At 45.3% G+C, this 23,566-nt stretch overlaps 1 protein-coding gene across 9 annotated transcripts in view; it reads right to left on the bottom strand.

The window, feature by feature from the left end:
* MVB12B (multivesicular body subunit 12B) overlaps positions 1-23,566 on the bottom strand; it is a 165,910-nt gene that overhangs the window by 108,138 nt on the left and 34,206 nt on the right. For all 9 annotated transcript variants that reach the window (XM_077283634.1, XM_077283633.1, XM_077283631.1 and 6 more), the window contains one exon: positions 2,810-2,932. In XM_077283634.1, coding sequence (XP_077139749.1) covers positions 2,810-2,920 — 111 coding nt within the window. In that variant the 5' untranslated portion in view covers positions 2,921-2,932. The remainder of the gene's footprint in view (positions 1-2,809; positions 2,933-23,566) is intronic.

Here is a 23,566-nt window from a genome sequence, read left to right as displayed (position 1 = left end):
AACACACGAACGACCAGAGATGGGTGAACCTGAACAGAAGAAATGTTCGGCGTTCATACCGGACAATGATTGTTCGGGCTTGAAAGACGAACATGGACCTTCTGTTGAAGTCCAGTGACGTTCAGGTAAGTCCAGAGAGAAAACGCAAGAGATAAATAAGTGTTTTCTCTTTTCTTAACAGTTTGGGTAACCATATTATTTTTTTAAAGGGGCTCAGGTTCTGCTGAAAATTCGGGTACTGTTCTGGTACCCGAACTTTCTAAAGAGTTCAGGTCAGGTATCAGAACCCGAACTTTCACCTGTTCGTCCATCCCTACACACCACCACATTGAATCTTTAGTCTACAAATTTGGAAAATACAACAACAAATGATAAATAATGACAGTATAAGTTAACAAAAACTAGAACAAAATGTAGATGCAGGGTGTGAAAAATTCAGTACAAAATAATGATATTGAACTACTTAGCAGCAATAACGTGAAGTAAGGGTTTTCTGTATGACGCATCGATCTAGGAGTGCTGCCCCAATCTTCTTTAAGACATTGCTTAAAAGGATGGTCCAAAACTAACATGAATTTATTCCTGAATGTGTCTCCATTTAATGTAATAAGCTAATAAGTTTTCAAATATACTTTAAATGACAAAGTCCCTACTGCTCCCTCTCTATTTCAACTACTTTATTTTTATTTTACTTACTTTGGGTTTGAAGACATCATTTTTTTTTTCTAAAGACGTTTTGTATCCCCAGTGCATGCTAGGATACACAAAAAAGATGTCATCGGGGGTAGCCTCTGTCCCCACCCTGAAATGAAGCATGTGTCACTTATTAAGGAGAGAAGCTGGTATGCAGGAAAAGCAGAGAACACCTGCTCCATAAAGGGACATCATATGTTCGAAGGCGGGACTGGTCTCTGCTTTTCCTGCTTGCCGGGTTTTCTTCTTACAATGCGCACTGACAGTGCGCTCTCTTGTCGTTTCATCACTTCTCATCAGAGTCGGCGAGGGAGCGAACGGTCACTGCATTGAAAAGTAAATTGCATACTGAGAAGGTAGCTTGTAATGAGCATTCGTCAGAACTGACAACCAACGCATGCTCAGTAGAGCAGGAAATAGCCCAGCCCCTGAAATGGACTTCACCGATGACACTTTGCTTCAGGGAGACGACAAAGGCTGGGACAGTGATGGCAGCCCCGGCCCCCTGATGAGGTCTCTGAGTATTAAAGCATGCACTCTAGATTCACAAACTTATCGTCAAACCCGAAGTAGGTAAAAAAAAAAAAAAAAAAAAAGCAGTTAGATAGCAAAGTGAAGGAACGGTAGGGACTTTTTAACTGAAGTATATTGGAAAAGCCATTAGAATTATTACAATAAATAGACATTCAGGATTAAGTAAAACTTCGTTTCAGACTACCCCTTTTATGTTCATTGAGGTTTATGGGTATTTGTTTAAGCACAAATCTCTCAAGATCCCCGCCATGGCATTTTGCTTGTGTTGCGGTCTGGACTGTGACTGGACAATTGCAACCCCCTTGATTCTTTTCTTGTTTTGGCCAGTCTGATGAAGAGTTCCTGGGTAGCATTGTCCCATTGCATAACACAGTTTTAGCTTTAGAATTGATGGCCTCACATTTACTCCAGGAAAACACTTTGGTTTAGAGTGGAGTTTTTGGTTGACTCCAAGGTGGCCGAGGTGTTGTGGCTGTAAAACATGCCCAGATCATCACCATTCCACCAATGTGCTTAACATTTAGTGGTGTTTGATTTTCACAGAAGATGGCGCAGGGGGTTATGGCTAAACATCTGCACTTTGGTCCCATCTGACAAGAGGACATTTTTCCAGAAGTCTTGTTTGTTTAGATAGGAATTTTGCGAACTTTAGCCATCACGCCATGTATTTTTTTTTTTAATACAAAAGTCTTACTCCTGGAAACCCTTCCAAACAAGGCATACATGTTCAGTCTATTTTTACTTGTACCGTCACGTAGTTGAGTATTGCGTGGTCTTAACTCGGGGTGAATTTGCCTAGTTGTCCACTCATGTAAAGATTGCCAACTGCCTGGAATGTTTTCCACTAAATTGTTTGGAAAAGGCCTAATAACTCTTCTCAGATTGAAGGGCAGCAACAATTGCTCCTGTAAGATCGTTGCTGATGCCTGTCCTCTTAGCCAGTTTAGTAACATAAGCCCACAAGCTCCAGACCAGCAAACTTCCTAAACTTCTGCTTTTATAGAGTTGACCACACTTGCTGGTGAACAATCATGGGCAATTGATTAACCGCACCTGGCTACTAGTTACCCACTTTATTCCTTTGGAAGCAGTAAGGGTGTCTTTTTTATAAGGAGGAAATACTAGGGAACCATTGAGACCTGGATAAGCGATGTGGTTAGCATGAAGTCTGTCCGTGAATGCCTATTTGAATCGACTGATGACTAACACCACGTGGCCCACATGTTCCAAGAGCTCCTTAGTCATTAGGTGAGACAAGTTATCAAGCACTAAAGCATTTTGTACAACAAACAAAATAAACTTCAAAATAGTAAGAACACGATTCCTCCAGTGAGTCTACAGCAAACCACAAAAGGGGATAATGAGACTCCACTAAAGCCCATGGTGTCCAGATACAGCCTTGGCTTAATGCATGAGCCACGGAACAGTTGTCAATCATTTACAATAAGATTTATTTCCCAATGTTTGAGTTCACAAATACAAAAAAGGACAATCAACAAATATAGATATAACAAACAGGATTCATGTCAGAAACTTAAAGTAGCAGGCTTCTAAGTCGTCTCGAAGCTGAACCAATACTTACCACATCATAGCCTGTAGGGGCCCGATTCCTTGATGCTACTACCCCAACACCAGTGATGGGATCCATAGACAGGTCGGTCAAAGCATCTGAAAGGTCCCGAACCTCAGGCATTATAGTACGATCCTGCAGAGAGTAGTAACATTTATTAGTAAGCTCTTGATTTACAACCCACTCAAGGTCCATTAATGAAATTCCAACACGGAAAGCACGAGCACATTCCTACCACCCCGAGCACATTCCTACCAACCCGATAGAACGCACTTTTCCTTCTCTGGCACACAAAGTAAACAAATCTCAGAAATATCTTCACATCAACCAAACTTTATAGGAACTCGTAGAATAAGTCATATCCTAACAGCAAACACAAGTTCCACAAGTCCCACAGTAACGAGGAGCCAAACAGAAGGTACAGCTTAAACGTTAATTTTTTATAATGTCCTTAAATAGGCACCGGGGAATTTTATTTGTCAACCCAAAGGTGAAGTCAATTTTTTTTGCTAGTTTTATGGACATTCTGAATAGCTGACTGGTTAAGAAATGAATAGCAACAGTTGTGCATGGCCCGGGGAGAGGAAGACGATTAAGTTTGGTTAACGTACTGGGAGTAATAGAATAAATAGCATGCAACTCTCTTTCATAGGCAAATATCATTCCTGTACAGCCTTCATTTTTTTTGGACTGATTCTAATTCAATGAAGAATAGTCAATTGCTCCAGAAAGTCATTCCATCACATAGCAAATCAAGATCCTTTCAGTGGGATTTAAATTTTATTTTATTTTTAATTTATTTACATTTATAAGATTGTCTCAGCGCAGGAACATTTTATTTTTAAACATCCAAAATGGGAAACTTATTTGTATTCCAAGATCTATTGATCAAGAGATACCTTCACTCATGGCACAACTCCTTTAAATGATGACATATCTTAGCAATATGCTGTTCCTTAAGGCAGGGGTATTTACTGCCCTCGATGAGCTTCTATCCGGCCCCTGGGCAGATCACTGGTTGCCACAGTACTTGTGCCAGCAGCTGTATTTTGATGACTGCTGGCCCATTAATTTCTTCATGCTCTGTGAGCACAAGCACGCAGTGTTCACCACTGAGCGCTGAGGTGCGTGCAACAAAAATTACATCCTGACACCAGTGCGAGTGTCAGGACATACTTTGTGAGTGGAGTTAGCGCGCAACTTGTATGGCCCCCGAAGGCCGCTATAAATATCTAAATGGCCATTGGCGGCAGAAAAAAAAAAAAAAAAAAGATACCCCCACCCCTGCGCCACTGCCAAAAATGGTGTACATTTGTGGCATAAATTATTACGAATTTGTTGGACGGGCCTCGTCATGCCATTCACCACTGCTAGAACAGTCGTGACAATAACAAAAATAGTAGTTACTCACCGATAACGGTGTTTCTCTGAGCCCATGACGGCACCACGGAGTGAGGGGATCCGCCCACCAAGGACAGGAAACCTACAGATAAAAAGGCGGTACCTCTCTCCCGCATCAGTTTGTTTACAGAGCATAAAGGGAACATCAGGTTAATGATCACAAATGTTACTACATTACTAAACCTTTAATAAAGATACCGCGTGCTTATAGATTATATACATAACTAAACATTATAAATGTGTGCACACCCACGCGTGAGGGAGGGAATGTACGGGTGCCATCATGGGCTCAGAGAAACACCGTTATCGGTGAGTAACTACTATTTTCTCTGTCCCCCATGACGGCACCACGGAGAGAATTGCAGAGACTGTCTACATTAGGGAGGGACTACCGCTTCCAGAACCCTTCTACCAAAGGTAAGGTCTGAAGAAGAATTTAAGTCCAACCGATAGTGCCTAAAGAAAGTTGAGGGTGAAGACCAAGTAGCAGCTCTACATATCTGGTCTATTGTCGCTCCGGCTTTCTCTGCCCAGGAAGCCGCCATCGCCCTAGTTGAATGAGCTTTAACTTCCCCTGGAGCTGGCATCCCACTTGAAGTATAGGCAAGGTTGATGGCATCTCTGATCCACCTTGCCAACGTACCCTTGGAGGCCTTCTTGCCTTTCCGAGGGCCCTGAAAACACACAAAGAGAGAACCTTCCTCTCTACACTCCCTAGTAGCCTCCAGGTAATGGATGAGACACCTTCTAACATCCAATGTGTGTAGTGATTTTTCCCCCTCGTTTTTAGGGTTAGGACAAAAGGAGGGAAGAGAGATCTCTTGGGACCTATGGAACCGGGAGGCCACTTTTGGTAAGTATGCTGGATCAGTTTTTAACACCACCCTGTCCTCCAATATTAGCGTGAAGGGTGGCCCGGCTGACAAGGCTTGTATGTCGCTAATTCTTCGGGCTGAAGTGAGGGCTACCAAAAGGGAGGTCTTAAAGGATAGAATCTTTAAGGGAAGTTCTTTTAAGGGCTCAAAGGGTGCTTTGGTGAGGGCCGTAAGAACTAGATTTAAGTCCCACTGTGGGGCTCTACGTGAGGGTAGAGGCCTAGATCTTTCTGCCGCCTTAATGAATCTGGACACCCAACGATTCTTTGCTAGATTGTAATTAAATAGTGCCCCCAGTGCGGCAATATGAACCTTCAGTGTGTTAGTGGCTAGGCCTTTTTCCAGCCCATTTTGCAGAAATTCTAACACTAATTTGAGAGGGATTCCTTCGGAGATTTTTGCCCCTGAGGAAGAGAGGAATTTCTTCCAGATTTTACCATACTGTCTAGTAGTTGTTAATTTCCTACTTTTTAAGAGGGTTGACACTAGACCTTGAGAAAAACCTTTCTCTATCAGTAACCCCCTCTCAAATTCCAGGCTGTCATGTGTAACCTCGCTACCTGCGGGTGTGTTACTGGTCCCTGGAATAGGAGATTGGGCAGGTCTGGGAGTATCCAAGGGTCTGTTATGGACATCCTTCTGGCCCAGGAAAACCAAGTTCTCTTCGGCCAGTAAGGGGCAATCAATATCACCCGGGCGCTGTCCTCCCTTATTTTCCTCAGAACGGCTGGTATCAGTGTGATAGGGGGAAACGCATATGCTAGCTTGTGCTTCCAAGGAATCATGAAAGCATCCAGCGCCACCGGGTTCCCTGCTGGGTTTATGGAACAAAAGGGGGTCACCTTCCGATTTAGATTGTTCGCGAAGAGATCTATTGTCGGAACCCCCCACATCTCCGTTATCCGATTGAATATGGACTGGTTCAGTTCCCATTCCCCCTGTTTTAGGCAGACCCGACTTAGGTAGTCTGCCTTGACATTGTCCACCCCTTTTATGTGAAGTGCCGTCAAAGATGCTAAATTTTCCTCGGCCATCTGTAAGATTGAATGTGTGACTTCCATCAGTGGTTGAGAGTGTGTTCCCCCCTGATGGTTTATGTAGGCCACTACCACTCTGTTGTCTGAAAACAGTCTTACATGATGTGAGTGAAGGGGTTTTTGGAATTCTGTAAGAGCGAATTTTACTGCCAGTAACTCCCTCATGTTGGAGGATGCTTCTTTTACGTCGTCTGACCATGTCCCCTGAACTACTAGATCGTGTAGGTGAGCCCCCCACCCGAAGGGACTTGCATCTGTGGTTACCACCTTTGACACTGGAATCACCCATGGTAGACCGCGGCCCAAGTTGCTGTCTTTTGTCCACCAATCTAGCGAGAGAATTGTGTTTAATGAGAAGGTGAACCGACCTTCTAAATTTCCCTTCAGGAAAATTTCTTCCGCTAATGTCTGCCATTGCAGCTCCCTTGTATGTGCCTGGGCCCATTGGACGGCAGAAATGCAGGCCGTCATGGACCCGAGGAGAGACATTGCCTCTCGAAGTGATAGAGGGAAGATCTCTTGCCCTGGACACTAACCCCACCACCTTTTGGATCTTTTCTTGGGGTAGGCGACATTCCTGGGAGATGGAATCCAACGTGATCCCCAGGTACTCCTGAATCTGACTCGGTATTAGTTTGGACTTCTTCAGATTCAGGAGCCACCCCAAGCTTTCCAAAGAGTCCATAACTAACTGTAGCTGGTTTTTGCAATGTTGGGGAGAGTTGCCCATTATCAGGAAATCGTCCAGGTATGGGACGATTAGGGTGTTTTGTTTCCTCAGGTCTGCCATGACTTCGGCTATCAATTTGGTAAATACCCTTGGGGCTATTGCGAGACCAAATGGTAGGGCTGTAAACTGGTAGTGTTTTACCATCCCTCCTATTTCGATTGCCACCCTGAGGAATTTTTGGAAGTCTTTGTGAATGGGGACGTGGTAGTATGCGTCCTTTAGGTCGAGCACTACCATGAAACAATGTGGAAACAACATTTTGACTGCTGTCTTTATTGTCTCCATTTTGAAAGGTTCCACAATCAGGTGTTTGTTTAAATTTTTTAAATTGATAATCGTCCTGAAAGATCCGTCTGGCTTTTTCCTGAGAAAAATCGGAGAGTAGAACCCTCTCCCTCTTTCTCGGGGGGGGACCTCCAGAAGAACCCCTTTGTCTAGCAATGTTGTGAGTTCCTGTTCCAGAGCTATCCGCTCCTGTGGAGAAGCTCTCTGGGATGTCACCAGGAAGGATGGCTGAGGGAACGTAAGAAATTTGAATTTTAGTCCCGACTGTACCAAATCCAGAATCCAGGCACTGCTGGTTATCTTTTCCCAGGCTGAAAGGAAGAGGGACAATCTTCCTCCCACCTGGGGCAAAAGTTCATTGTGATGGTTTTTTGGGATCGGTGGGGCTTTTGTTGAAGATAAACCCTTTGCTCTTATTCTTTTTGTCTTCCCATCTGTCCTGCGGTCTAGGTGGCTTCCTACGGAAGAATTTTTTACTCCGAAAAGGACGTTTATAAGATGGGTATTGCAGGACGGGAAAGGACTTCTTTTTGTCCCCTGCCTTTTCCAAAATATCATCCAGAGTAGAGCCGAAAAGAAATTCTCCCTCACAAGGAATATTACAAAGTTTAGCCTTTGTTTGGAGGTCTCCGGGCCAACATTTGAGCCAGAGGGCTCTTCTGGCTGCATTGGAGAACACCGCTGACCTGGCCGAAAGCCTGATTGAGTCTGCCGACGCATCGGCCAGAAAAGCGGCTGCCCCTTTCATTACTGGTAGGGTATTCAGTATACTGTCTCTGGATGCTTTATATTTGAGCTGGGATTCCAGCTGGTCAAGCCACACCATAAGGGAGCGGGACGTGCAAGCTGCGGCCACCGCTGGTTTTAGGCCCCCTCCTGCTGCTTCCCAGGAACTTTTTAGGAAAGCATCCGCTTTTTTATCCATGGGATCCTTTAAGACCCCCATGTCTTCAAAAGGTAGGGCAAACTTTTTTGACGCTTTAGCGATTGCCACGTCTAATTTAGGTGCTTTTTCCCAAAAGGAGCATGCAGGGTCTTCAAAAGGGTATTTCCTTTTGGGTGTAAGTAGGGCCTTTCTTAAAGGTTTTTTCCATTCTTTATTTATTAAGGCTTGTATTTTGTCATTAAGGGGAAACACCCTTCTTTTTTTCTGCTCCAGTCCACCGAACATGATGTCTTGGACTGATTTTTTAGTGTGGGAATCAGCGAGGCCCATGGTACTTCTGACTGCTTTAAATTAGGGAGTCTGTTTCTTCTAATGGGAAACAACTACGACCTCTCTGAGAAGAGGATGATGAAGAGGATGATGAAGAAGAATCGGAGGAATTTGAACTAATCTCCCCACTATCTGAGGGACTAGAGTCAGATATAGGGATATTTTGTTTAATCTTTTTACGTTTTTTACCCTCCTGGAGAGACTTAAAGGTATCTTCCACCTGAGTTTTAATTAATGTTTTGAGTTCTGTGGCGAACCCTGGAAGCCCTTCACATAGAGTCTCTTCCATACAGGATTTACATAATCTTTTTTCCCAGGAGGCAGGTAAATCTTCTTTACAAAGGGCGCAGATCCTATGTTTGGACTTCCCTGCGCTCTTCCTTCCCTAAAACAACAAAAGAAAGGTAGGCTCTATTAGCCGGAGCATTCACGGAGATCACTCACCACCTGAGAACCCTCAGTACCGGCTGTGGATGGTCCGTATCGACAGTATGGTGCTCCTTCGATCCGGATGTAGCACTAGAATTTTTGCTGTGCTGAGATCCAGACCGTGCTCCAGTTGCACGCCGCTGGACATGAGAGGTAGCTTGCCCCTGCTGCCGGCGTTTTTTGCTGCTGCTGCTGCTGCTGCTGCTGCGGTGCCTGCGTTTGCTGCGCTGGTGAGCCCTGCAATTCGGGGTCACTCATGGCTGCTGAGGAACGCTGGCTGTACTCCAATAGAGCAACTAGCCAGGGAGACAGGACTCATTTAAATAGTCAGCGCGCCGGTTCCCGCGCGCTCCCCGATGCTAGATTTGCGCATGCGCGAATCCCAGCATGCACCGCGCTGTCCCAGCAAGCTTTGCGCCGCCCAGAATGCCCTGCTTCGACCAGCAGGCATTGCGGCACCCGCGCATGAGCGTTACCAACCCGGAAGTGCGGCACCATGCCGCTTGATGCTTCCTGGAGCGCTGTTCACGCGCGCATTGTCGCGCCGTGCACCACCTTATGGAGGGACCCCTCACCGTGGTTTTCGCGGGTGTGTGCCATGTGGAACCCCCACGCAGTGAGGATTCCTCTAGGAGCCGCAGCGCTGCTGCTGCAGTCCCCCGCTCACCCTAGAGACCTACTGATCCCAGCGGTGGCGCATCGGGTGGCCCAGCCTAGCCGAGGCAGGGAACCCCCGCTGCCTGAACCGGTCTGACTGGCCCCGGAATCCAACGACGATCTGAGGTAAGATCTGCTGCAGGTCCCGTCAAGGACAGGAAACCAAACTGATGCGGGAGAGAGGTATCGCCTTTTTATCTGTAGGTTTCCTGTCCTTGGTGGGCGGATCCCCTCTCTCCGTGGTGCCGTCATGGGGGACAGAGAAACAACACTTTTTGAGCAATATCAAGTTTTGAACATTTTCAGAACATTAAAAAAAATTTGAAAAACCCTTGATGAACTGGGCTATAATCAGTGTTATCCTTCTTCCGTTCAGATGATTAGCTTATACTGCAGGAGAGAGGTGGTGTACTGTGGCGACTACTTAACTAAAACGCTGCCAGATAATACATGGCAGTATTAACTCCTCTACAGCAAAAGTTTTTTTTATTTTCATCCACTTTCCCTTCATTGGTTCTTTTGGGTCATAAACATGTATGACAGCTATGAAAAACATGATGAAGTTGTATCTGCATCAGTGGATAATTCCTTTAATTTTTGTGGCCAAGTGATACAATGATTGATGGAAAGGCTGCTCTTGATACAGAATAATAAGATTTCTAGGGGAGAAGTTTTTCTCCCCAACATTGTTTGCCGATTTAGATGCCGAGTAGCCATGCCAGAAAATGTAGGTCACTATGTGATCAGCATCTCCAAAAGACTTTTTTTTTTTTGTGTGTGTGTGTGGGGGGGGGGGGGGGGGGGGGGAAACAAAAAAAAACATCACACACAAAACAAAACCATGAACTAGCCAAAAGAAGGAATCCTGAGTCTAGTCACAACCTTACAAGGAATGCTTAAGCTGAACGACAGGGACAAAAATAAAAAATTAGCCACACATGCCATTTTTTTTTTTCCTGGACTGGTCATCCATAAAAGTCCAAGGCTGTACAACCTTGCCTGATCGGGGCAAACATATCATCGGTGCAAAGTATGCACCCACCCAGGGGCCTGAGGTGGTAAGGGGGTCACATACACCTCCAAAGCAGATGGAATTGGACTGCAACTGGCTCATATATATTGTTCTTGAACAGAGACGCCCTTCTGTCTGTGTCCGCCAGTGGTCCTAGGAATATGCCGTCAGACTAAAGAAATTCCAAGGTCAATAAAAACGTAAAAATATCATTGGGAGACATTTGTGGCAAGTGGCAGTGAAACCATTACCTATAATGAGAAAGGAGCTCCTCTTCTTCCTCGCTCCCAATCTAATGGGATGTTGCATGCATGTCCGTCTCCATAGAAGTTTCGAGGAGTAGGCAATCTTTGTGACTCAAACTATGGTGGAGATAGCCATACCTCCATTCCCCAACTACTACTCCTGGAGACCCCCGTTCTGTAAATGTATAGGGGGTCCCATATTAGCATACAATTAGCCACTCCTTGTGTCTCACATGCAAAGAAAACCTGTGAGCGCCACACGTCACCCCAGGTTGCAGGATGGCAAATTTGTGGGGAGATAAGGAGCAGGCAAGCTCGGTCACCTGCAGATTTTGTTTCTCTGTTCTTGGAAGGAAAATCCACAGACAAAAAAGGAGTCTAGCAGTGGTTAGGGTCCATTTACAATGCAAGATTATGCATCTCATGAGAATCTTCCAACCTAAACAGGCTATAGACCATCCGATGAATGAGCAAAATGCTTTTTGATCATCAGGTGAAATGATCACAAAATAGCATTGAATGATGTTTAATAGATTTTCAGTATGCATGAGCTACCATTGTTCTCGGCAGCACAGGTTCTGTTTACACAGGAAGTGTGCTGCCGAGAACAGTGGCAGCCCATGCATACTGAAAATCTATTACAGGCACCTGAAAGACGGTTGGGCTGTGAATTCCAACTACTAATTGACCGCCGGTCAGCAGTGATCCAACGCCGCCGGTCAGTTTGCGTAAACGAACCCTTACTCAACTCTTTACCGAGACTGCATGCACAATTGGTCAACCCAAAGGTACAGTTGTATGGAGGGATAGCGAGATAGCAGCCTGCCAAACATGTGTACGGCCAGTGGGAAGATAAGGAACCCCAGCAGAGTGAATCAAACCATGATCAGTCAAGCCAGAAGCATTAGGGCTTTATTTTTGTAAAACCCACAAACAATGATTGAGTATAAGGACATTTGGGAGATCCGTTCTCCTTTAACTCTTTTTATAATAAAGATTAGATCACGGCTCAGATGAGAGAAGTCATACCCTAAGGAAATCTCTCCCAAATGTGACATAAACCCTAGTCATTGACTGGTTTCATTCAAGTGTACTTACGACCTCACCCAACAGCGAAACCGGGATCTTTGATGGTTGTTTAATGCCTTTTTATTACACTCTTATGAAAGCTACCATATTTACTTATGGTATGTCTATTGTAACTCGTCGGGGTTACGAAGAGTTACACTATGTACAGATGAAACTAGAACTTTACATACACTATATTATATAAAGACACATCTGTATGTTTTTCTCAATATCGGACATGAAATCAGAATATACCTCTTCCGTTTTAGGTCAATTAGGAATACCGTAATTATTAATATTTGCCAAATGCCAAAATAATGAGAGAGAGAGAATATTTTAATGCATTTTCATTACTTACTACAAAGTAAAAAGTTTACATACACTAAGATTACTATGCCTTCAACCAATTCTTGACTGCCCATATGACGATGTCATGTGTTTGGAAGCTTCTGAAGCTTTTTTTTTTGGCAACATCTGAGTTAATTACAGACACAGCTGTGGATGTCATGATTAAGGGAGCTTAATCTCCAGAAACGAGTTGAGATTCTTACCCATATGGTTTGTGCTGAAGTTTGTATCCTCCATGTTTAAGTTTGTGAATAAAGAAAGACTTTTTTTCACGGATTCGGTGAAGCTGGACATTTTTCTTCTCTTACAATTTCAAGATACCTGAAGGTGCCTCGTTCATCTGTACAAACAATTATATGAACGTACAATCAAGACATACCGCTCAGGAAGGAGACAGGTTCTGTGTCCCAGAGATGAACGTGCTTTGGTCTGACATGTGCATATTTACCCAAAGACAAAAGCAAAAGACCTTGTGAAGATGATGGCAGAAGCTGGTAAGATGGTGTCAATATCCACAGTGAAATGAGTACTGTATCAACATGGGCTGAAAGGCCACTCTGTCAGGAAGAAGCCATTACTCCAAAAGAAACATAAAAAAAAGCCAGATTAATGTTGGCAAAAGCACACAGGAACAAAGACCTTAATTTTTGGAGACCTGTCCTGTAGTCTGACGAATCTAAAATGGAACTTTTTGGGGCCTAATGACCATCATTAAGTTTGAAGGAAAATGGGTTGGAAACCTAAGAACACCATCCCAACTGTGAAACATGAAGGTGGCAGCATCATGTTGTGGATTGTCTGGCTGCAGGAGGGATTGGTGCACTTCACAAAATAGATGGCATCATGAGAAAAAAAAAAAAAAAAAAGAGATTACTTGGCAATACTGAAACAACAGCTCAAGACATCAGCCAGGAAGTTAAAGCTTGGGCAGAAATGGATCTTCCAAATGGACAATGACCTAAAGCATACTGCCAAAATGGTAACAATGTGGTTTAAGGATAACAAAGTCAATGTTTTGGAATGGCCATCACAAAGTCCTGATCTCAATCTTATTGAAAATTTACGGGCAAAGATGAAAAGGCCGGTGCGAGCAAGGCGACCAACAAACATGGATCAATTACACCTGTTTTGTCAGGATGAATGGGCCCAACTATTGTGAGAAGCTTGTGGAAAGATATCCCAAATGTTTGACCCAAGGCATTCAGTTTAAGGGCAATGGTACCAAATACTAATGAAATGTATGCAAACGTTTGAATTTGCAGTAATAAAAATATCTTAAAACATTTTCTCTCTCTCATTATTCTGGTATCTGGCAAATATTAATAATTATGGTAATCCGAATTGACCTAAAACAGGAAAGGTTTATTCTGATTTCATGTCAGATGTTGAGAAAAACATGCAGATGTGTCTTTTTATATAGTGTATGTAAACTTCTGGTTTCAACTGTAGCACCAACATATTTAGCGACATTGTACAGAGTTTTAATGGGTGCCTATGGTGAATGGATGCCTCTGTATCCATCCTGACCGTGGTCACTGGGCACTTACCTCCTTAGTGTATGCGCCCTACCAAACAATGCCTAATTTATGGATTTCAGACACATACTAGGAACAATTTCACAGGTAGCTAACCAACAAGGGGTTTGGGGAGTGTTGGAGGAAACCCACTTTAATTTTTGGATTTTAGGACCTCCATGGTGGCAAGTCAGTGGAGCTAACCACCGAGCCATTAAAATTCATTTTCCTGATGCCACTGCCACGATGTAGCAGGTGCAGTACGGCGGCTGAGTGGCTAGCAGATTTTTTGCCGCATTGGTGTCCCAAACTCAAAACTAATGAAGGGAAGCATCTGCATGGAATTTTTAGGTTCTTCTGAGTTTAGTCAGGCTACACTTTTTTTTTTTTTTTACACCTCCAATCTCAAAAAAATAAAAATAAAACACATACTGGAAAAAATAGATGATAAGCCTTAATGCAGTCATACAGCGCTGCAAAATAAATTGGAGCAACATATACAGTGGGGCAAAAAAGTATTTAGTCAGTCAGCAATAGTGCAAGTTCCACCACTTAAAAAGATGAGAGGCGTCTGTAATTTACATCATAGGTAGACCTCAACTATGGGAGACAAACTGAGAAAAAAAAATCCAGAAAATCACATTGTCTGGTTTTTTATCATTTTATTTGCATATTATGGTGGAAAATAAGTATTTGGTCAGAAACAAAATTTCATCTCAATACTTTGTAATATATCCTTTGTTGGCAATGACAGAGGTCAAACGTTTTCTGTAAGTCTTCACAAGGTTGCCACACACTGTTGTTGGTATGTTGGCCCATTCCTCCATGCAGATCTCCTCTAGAGCAGTGATGTTTTTGGCTTTTCGCTTGGCAACACGGACTTTCAACTCCCTCCAAAGGTTTTCTATAGGGTTGAGATCTGGAGACTGGCTAGGCCACTCCAGGACCTTGAAATGCTTCTTACGAAGCCACTCCTTCGTTGCCCTGGCAGTGTGCTTTGGATCATTGTCATGTTGAAAGACCCAGCCACGTTTCATCTTCAATGCCCTTGCTGATGGAAGGAGATTTGCACTCAAAATCTCACGATACATGGCCCCATTCATTCTTTCATGTACCTGGATCAGTCGTCCTGGCCCCTTTGCAGAGAAACAGCCCCAAAGCATGATGTTTCCACCACCATGCTTCACAGTAGGTATGGTGTTTGATGGATGCAACTCTGTATTCATTTTCCTCCAAACACGACAAGTTGTGTTTCTACCAAACAGTTCCAGTTTGGTTTCATCAGACCATAGGACATTCTCCCAAAACTCCTCTGGATCATCCAAATGCGCTCTAGCTAACTTCAGATGGGCCCGGACATGTACTGGCTTAAGCAGTGGGACACGTCTGGCACTGCAGGATCTGAGTCCATGGTGGCGTAGTGTGTTACTTATGGTAGGCCTTGTTACATTGGTCCCAGCTCTCTGCAGTTCATTCACTAGGTCCCCCCGCGTGGTTCTGGGATTTTGGCTCACCGTTCTTGTGATCATTCTGACCCCACGGGGTGGGATTTTGCGTGGAGCCCCAGATCGAGGGAGATTATCAGTGGTCTTGAATGTCTTCCATTTTCTAATTATTGCTCCCACTGTTGATTTCTTCACTCCAAGCTGGTTGGCTATTGCAGATTCAGTCTTCCCAGCCTGGTGCAGGGCTACAATTTTGTTTCTGGTGTCCTTTGACAGCTCTTTGGTCTTCACCATAGTGGAGTTTGGAGTCAGACTGTTTGCGGGTGTGCACAGGTGTCTTTTTATACTGATAACAAATTTAAACAGGTGCCATTACTACAGGTAATGAGTGGAGGAAATAGGAGACTCTTAAAGAAGAAGTTACAGGTCTGTGAGAGCCAGAAATCTTGATTGTTTGTTTCTGACCAAATACTTATTTTCCACCATAATATGCAAATAAAATGATTAAAAAAACAGACAATGTGATTTTCTGGATTTTTTTTTCTCAGTTTGTCTCCCATAGTTGAGGTCTACCTATGATGTAAATTACAGACGCCTCTCATCTTTTTAAGTGGTGGAACTTGCACTATTGCTGAATGACTAAATACTTTTTTGCCCCACTGTATAGGAAGCCTTTTTTTTTTTATAAAAAAAATAAAATAAAATACAAGAAGATAGTGTTGGTAAACCATGAAAATTAAATGGGTATTCCCATCTCAGATATTTATGGCAAGTTTCGACAGTAGGCGCCGTCTTGAGCATCTGCTGTCTCTTCATTCACTTCTACGGAAAATCCAAAAATAGCAGAGCACCATTTTACTTATGGATCAAAATAGTAAGACACCAAGTAGGACCAACTTTACACACAGAGGAAGGAAATGAGTCAGAGACTGTTTCTAAAGTTTTGGTAACACTTGAGGTCACTCATTTTGGGGTCGGTGTCTACAGAAGCCATTTGATGTCGCCCACCATCGTTAGCTTCAACTTACTGAAAGCATACAGAATTTGCTGCTGTGAGTTCTCAGTGGAGATTACGAGGGGGGAGAAGAAAAAAAAATTGCAAAATAATTCTTTGTTTGGATGTAATTCTGGTTGACTGGCCGTGTTAATGAGCCCCAGTCAGAACTGATTCATATACATCAAAATAATGTGGGATCTCAGAATTAAACAACCTAAAACCTGTGAGAACTTTATCCAGGGAGTAAATTATGGTCGTTACTAGACTACTTAAACACAAGACTTTATAATCAGCTTAATGGGAACTTGGGTAACAATCGGCCTCAGGAAAAGAAATTTGTGAATGGAAATCAAAGCCTTTATTAGTAGAGATGAAGTCATCAACATCAATGGTTCTACTAAGCAACCACATGTTTGACATTCCACAGGGAGGAAATCTCTAAATTAAGAAGTTCTGATTCCTTAATGTCCTCGCCTCGCCCTGTTTTATTGGCACCAGAAAATGCCTCTTAGGATAGACTGCCCGGCTTAAAGTCATCTACCTGATATGTTGCCTAATGATCATGGTTCCTCTTAGTATGTGTGGATAGCTGTCTGTTTCTGTTGTATAATGTGACCTTATTTCCAGACTACACTTTCAACCTTGTCCTTTGGGAGACCATGTCTGGTTACTCGTAAGACCACTCCCTGGTTTTGGCCCTGTCTATATTCCTTTTTTTATACTACACTTGGTGGCTGTGGTGCTACTCATGGTCTTGTCCTCCTGCTTGCTCGAAATCCACACTTCATTCTTGGCTTAACCCATTAAACCTGCCACATCCCAATTGGAATTCTGGTGACGACCCAAGGCTCCTTTCATGACCACGGACAACAACACTACTAGTTGATGATAATGAGGCAGCAACTTGGGATTCGTCTTGTCAACGCCAACTTGCGGAGATTAAGATTGAGGATCGGAAAGTGCTTTAGACTACAATCCAGTATACCAAGAGTCAAACAGATGAGAGAGTCAACATCCTGATACGGGTCCCTGTGTACATTGGGTTAACGTTTTCCACACTTGTTGATGTTGACCAGTTCGGCAGACAGTCTAAAGGAAGGGCATGTCGGCCGTATAACTTGGACAAGATGATGACCAAACAATGCTTCGGCCAACAGCCATCTAATGTCTATGGTGGCCCTTATAGTTATGTGATGGAAATTAATAGAAACAGGTGATGGACACTCACCATTAATCTTCTGATATAAATATATTTATAAGTCAAAACAATTATTGATCATTATTCCTAGGGACGCTCGTTACACGATAATTGTATAGTACATATAGGATGATGATCAGCTAAAAACCTAGCAAAATGCTTATTTGTTGGATCAAGGGATCTTTTGAGCAACCGAAAGATCATCGTTCTCAGCAGCACATCGTCCTATTGCAAAACCTGTGCTGCCAACAACAACCGCGGCCTATTACAGATCGTTCGGAGCACATCTGAAGTGGGGTCTGACTGTGTTAACAAGCTGGGTCTTTTAGACTATTAGTCTTGACAATCGCGTATAAGTGTGATGTCACATGAACCCTGCAGCCAATCAGCGGCAGCTTCACTCTCTCCGCCTTAGGACAAATCTCTTACATCCGTGAATTGAGCGTTTCTGCTGCTCTCTTCTTCTGGATGTATGCGACACGGCCTATGGTGGAGAGAGTGAAGCGGCTGCTGATTGGCCGCAGGGTTCATGTGACATCACACTGATATGAGATCGCTGGGAGTGACAGTGCAGACACTGCTGGAATGGCGCAGGATGTGAGCACGAGTGTTATTTTAAAAGAGGTAAAAAAAAACATAGGGATTGAGAAGGGGATAACTGCTTTTACATTAAAGGGGTTGTCTGGTCCAAATTGATATGTGTTACAGACGCCGCTCTCCTGCGGCGCGGTTCTCACCGCTCCAGCGTTGCGTCTCTGCATCCCCGCTCCACTGCTACTCCTCAGCGGCGCGCTTCTCACCTCTCCAGCGTTGCGCTCCTGCGTTCTCATTCCACCGCTGCTACGTCCCGATTTGCTCGCTCCTCTGTCTCCCCAGCACTTCCGGTGTCCAGGTCCTCAGCTGGTTTCCTGTCTCTGCGCAGGCACTCTAGCTTCCCTCCTGGACGAAGATCCAGCCTCCCAGCTACCGCCCCCTGAGGTCATGGGACCTTCCCTCATCCTATCCTGTTCTTGCTCCTGCTATTAAAGGCAGGTTCACCTCTTCCTCAGTGCCTGATTGTCATTAGCCTTTGCTTGTGCGTCTGGTCCCTTCCGTTACTAAGCTGTGTACCTTCTCCGTTTGGTTCCTTGCCTTGTCTCTTGGTTCGCTCCCTGCTCCCTTCCAGTACCTGCTCCTTTCCTTCCCCTAGTCTTACTGTTCTTTTTGTTTCCTCAGCCTTCCACAATCCCCAGCCTCATCGCCTCTCCAGCCTGGTCAGCCTTCCTTCCTGGAGCCGTCCCTCTTGGTACTCCACCGTGGGTAAGTGACCTCTGGGCTTGCTCCTAAACGATCCCTGTATAGGGGTTGGTTCCTCTCTAGGTCCGCTCGCCCAGGGGTAGTTCCCCCACGGTCCAGAGGGTCCACTCTTGTTTTGTTCCTGCTCGTAATAGTACAATCAGGCCATGGACCCCGCAGGTACCTCTTTTTCGGCTCAGAAGGAACTGGCCCATTTACGTGACAACCAGCAGCGTATCATGGCTTTCATGAAAACTATGGAGTCACGCTTAACCTCTCTACAAACTGCTGATCCCGTAAATGCCGCTCAGCTTACTAGCCTCCAACAGGAGCTCTCGCAGCAGCGAGATACTCAGTCCCGCATGCTGAGCTATATGGCGTCGATTGATGACCGCCTGTTTCATTTACAGTCCGCTCCCTCTGCCTCTGTTCAAACATCCCCTCTTGACTCCGGCCCTTCTGCCACTCCTCATCCCCCTCCTCGTCTGGGTAAACCTCCTAGGTACGGTGGCGAGCCTAAACTCTGCAGAGGGTTTTTGAACCAATGCCGTCTCCATTTTGAGCTTCTTCCCCAGCAGTACCCCTCTGATCGAGCCAAAGTGGCGTTTATTGTATCTCATCTGGAAGGAGAGGCCCTAGCTTGGATTAATCCATTATGGGAACGTGATGATCCCGTAGTCTCCCATTTAGAGAATTTTCTCGAGACCTTTCGTAAGGTCTTTGATGAACCTGGACGTTTGGCCTCTACTACGGAGTCCCTCTTTAATCTACGTCAGGGATCCTTATCCGTCGGACAATATGCCATCCGTTTTCGGACTTTGGCATCAGAGCTTGGGTGGAACAATGAGGCTCTAGTGGGTGCCTTCTGGCGGGGTTTGTCCAGCCGAATTAAAGATGAGCTTGCCGGACGTGACACTCCGACTACTCTCGAGGATCTTATCTCCCTCGCCACTCGGATTGATCTCCGCTTCCAAGAGCGGTCTCGTGAGTCCGCAAGAGAGAGGAGACCTAATTCTTCTGCTTCCACCTTTCGCCAGCCTAGTAGTCCTCGTGTTTCTGTCTCTACTACTTCTTCCTCTCCTGCCCCTGAACCTATGCAGGTAGATCGATTAAGGATGGCAGAGCAGCGCCGTAAGGAGAGACGTACCCAGGGTCTCTGTTTTTATTGTGGTAGTGCCGCTCATTTGCTTCACAGTTGTCCTGATAGGCCGGAAAACTCCTCCGCCTAGGGCAGGTAAGAGAGGCCTCCCTAGGTGATCCTGTCTCCTCTCAACCTTTGACTCTTTCAGTTTTACTTGTTTCCAACCAGGTTCGTTTCTCCGAGGTCGCGTATGTGGATTCGGGCGCGGCAGGCAATTTTATCAGCCTTGAGGCGGTTCGGAGGCTTCGCATCCCAGTAATCTCGTTGGACTCCCCACGCCTGGTTGCATCAGTGGACGGAAGACCTCTGCAGGATGCTATTTCTTTAGTCACAGAAGAAGTTGAGCTACAGATCGGCGCTCTTCATCATGAAAAAATTGCCTTTTATGTTCTACCGAGTCTTTCCCACGCCTTTTTGCTTGGTCTTCCATGGCTCAGACTTCATGAGCCCACTCTTAATTGGCGATCCGGAGATGTTCTGCGATGGGGTCCTACTTGCCATGATCGGTGTCTACGTTCTGTGCGTCCTGTGTTCCTTACTCAATCCACTTGTGTTCCGGTCGGCCTACCTTCACCCTATTGGTCGTATGCTGATGTCTTCGACAAGAGGGAAGCTGAAAGTCTTCCGCCACATCGCTCCTACGACTGTCCGATTGATCTCCTTCCCGGCTGTTCTCCTCCAAGAGGAAGAATCTACCCCCTCTCTGCTGCAGAAACTAAGTCCATGTCCGAGTATATTCAAGAAAATCTTGCAAAAGGATTCATCCGAAAATCTTCCTCCCCTGCAGGAGCAGGTTTTTTCTTTGTAAAGAAAAAAGATGGTACTCTACGACCTTGTATAGACTATCGTGGGCTAAACAACATCACAGTCAAGAATAGGTATCCTCTGCCTCTGATACCCGAGCTCTTTGACCGTCTTCGAGGAGCCCGCATCTTTACAAAACTTGACTTGCGTGGAGCTTACAATTTAGTCCGAATTCGCTCCGGTGACGAGTGGAAAACCGCCTTTAACACTCGGGATGGACACTACGAGTACCTGGTCATGCCTTTCGGCCTGTGTAATGCTCCCGCGGTTTTTCAAGAATTCGTTAATGATATCTTCTGAGACCTTCTCTACATATGTGTAGTGGTTTATTTGGATGACATTCTCGTATTTTCTCCAGACCTTCCATCTCATCGAAGGAGTGTGCGCCAAGTTCTGCAACGTCTGCGGGATAACCATCTGTATGCCAAGTACGAGAAATGCGTCTTCGAGCAAACTTCCTTGCCTTTTCTTGGATACATCGTTTCGGATTCTGGTCTCAAGATGGATCCCGAGAAGGTGAATGCCATTCTCAACTGGCCACAGCCCTGCGGAGTAAAAGCCATTCAACGCTTTATTGGTTTTGCCAACTACTACAGGCAATTCATTCCGCATTTCTCTTCAATCATCAGTCCTCTTTCTGCTCTTACTCGAAAAAATTCCGGCTCCAAGAAGTGGTCTCCAGAAGCTGAAAAATCTTTTCTTTTGCTTAAAGAATCGTTTTCCTCCGCTCCAGTTTTGCATCACCCAGAGGTAAACAAGCCCTTCGTCCTGGAAGTAGACGCCTCTTCCTCAGGTGCTGGAGCTGTGCTCTCTCAAAAGACTTCCGAAGGTCAGATGGTTCCCTGTGGTTTCTTCTCTAAGGCCTTTTCGACTTCAGAACGGAACTATACCATAGGAGATCGAGAGTTGTTAGCCATCAAGTTGGCCTTGGAGGAATGGAGATATCTTCTTGAAGGATCTGTACATCCGTTCATAATCTATTCTGATCATAAGAATCTTGCATATCTGCAGACTGCGCAAAGATTAAACCCCCGACAAGCCAGGTGGTCCCTGTTTTTCGCCCGTTTCGAGTTCGAGCTGCGCTTCCGGCCTGGCTTTAAGAACATTAGAGCAGATGCTCTGTCTAGGTCTTTTCAGCCACCTGATACTGAGGAAGAACCTACATACATCATAGACCCTTCTAAGGTCTTAACTGTTGCCCCTGTACAGTTGATTCACCCTCCACCAGGAAAAACCTTAGTCTCGGAGGCAAACACAAGAAGAGTGTTAACTTGGGGTCATTCTTCTAAACTGGCGGGGCATGCTGGTTCCAAAAAGACGTTCCTCCTCATCTCTCGGTACTACTGGTGGCCTACCCTGCGTCAAGACGTCAAAGAATTTGTCGCTTCTTGTCCCTCGTGTGCCAGGAACAAGGTGCCTAGGCAACTACCGTATGGAAATCTGCTTCCTCTTCCTGTGCCATCAGCACCTTGGCTCCATATCGCCATGGATTTCATTACCGACTTACCTACCTCTTCCGGATGTACAGTCATTCTTGTTGTGGTGGACAGGTTCTCGAAGATGGCTCACTTTATTCCGCTGCCCGGTTTACCTTCTGCTCCTGAGTTAGCGGACATTTTTATCCTGAACATCTTTAAACTACATGGTTTACCACTACACATTGTGTCTGACAGAGGTGTACAATTTACTTCCCGTTTCTGGAGAGCTATGTGCAAACTTCTTGGGGTGACTCTGGACTTTTCTTCCGCGTATCACCCTCAGACTAACGGTCAAGTAGAACGAACCAATCAGACTCTAGCTGCCTATCTACGGCATTTCACTAACGCTCATCATAATGACTGCGTAAACCTTCTTCCTTGGGCTGAGTTTGCCTACAATAACCATTCCAGCGAAGCCTCTGCGAGAACCCCCTTCTTCATCGTATTCGGACAACATCCTGGAGTGCCTCTACCAGTCTCCTCTACCTCCGGTGTTCCGGCAGCCGATTCTCTGGTCTGCGAGTTTTCCACTATCTGGAATGAAGTCAAGGAGTCGCTCGACAAAGCATCTTCAAGAATGAAAAGGCAAGAGGACAAAAGACGTCTAGATCCACCTTCTTTTCTACCAGGTGACAAGGTCTGGCTTTCCTCAAGGTACATCAGACTCAAGATCCCGTCCTACAAACTTGGGCCACGATTCATAGGTCCTTTCGAGATTCTGCGTCGAGTCAACGAAGTCGCTTACAAGCTGAAATTGCCTGCCTCGCTCCGTATACCCAATACTTTTCATGTTTCTCTTCTCAAACCCACTGTCTTTAACCGCTTTCATCCCTCTTCTCGCACGTCCCCTCTACCAGTTAGCTCTGACAACGTCTTTGAGGTGAAGGATATTTTGGCTGTCAAAAAGGTTCGGGGCAAAGAATTTTTTCTAGTAGACTGGAAAGGGTTTGGTCCAGAGGAGAGGTCTTGGGAACCCTTGGAGAACATTGATGCTCCTCGTATTCTTAATAAATTCCTTGCTACTCTTCGTAAGGGGGGGTGTAAGAAGGGGGGTACTGTTACAGACGCCGCTCTCCTGCGGCGCGGTTCTCACCGCTCCAGCGTTGCGTCTCTGCATCCCCACTCCACTGCTACTCCTCAGCGGCGCGCTTCTCACCTCTCCAGCGTTGCGCTCCTGCGTTCTCATTCCACCGCTGCTACGTCCCGATTTGCTCGCTCCTCTGTCTCCCCAGCACTTCCGGTGTCCAGGTCCTCAGCTGGTTTCCTGTCTCTGCGCAGGCACTCTAGCTTCCCTCCTGGACGAAGATCCAGCCTCCCAGCTACCGCCCCCTGAGGTCATGGGACCTTCCCTCATCCTATCCTGTTCTTGCTCCTGCTATTAAAGGCAGGTTCACCTCTTCCTCAGTGCCTGATTGTCATTAGCCTTTGCTTGTGCGTCTGGTCCCTTCCGTTACTAAGCTGTGTACCTTCTCCGTTTGGTTCCTTGCCTTGTCTCTTGGTTCGCTCCCTGCTCCCTTCCAGTACCTGCTCCTTTCCTTCCCCTAGTCTTACTGTTCTTTTTGTTTCCTCAGCCTTCCACAATCCCCAGCCTCATCGCCTCTCCAGCCTGGTCAG

This window comes from Ranitomeya variabilis, chromosome 2 (genome assembly GCF_051348905.1).
Source record: "Ranitomeya variabilis isolate aRanVar5 chromosome 2, aRanVar5.hap1, whole genome shotgun sequence".
Taxonomy (NCBI): Eukaryota; Metazoa; Chordata; class Amphibia; order Anura; family Dendrobatidae; genus Ranitomeya; species Ranitomeya variabilis.
Note: the sequence above shows the minus strand (reverse complement) of the source record. Positions and strands in the feature narration are given on the sequence as shown.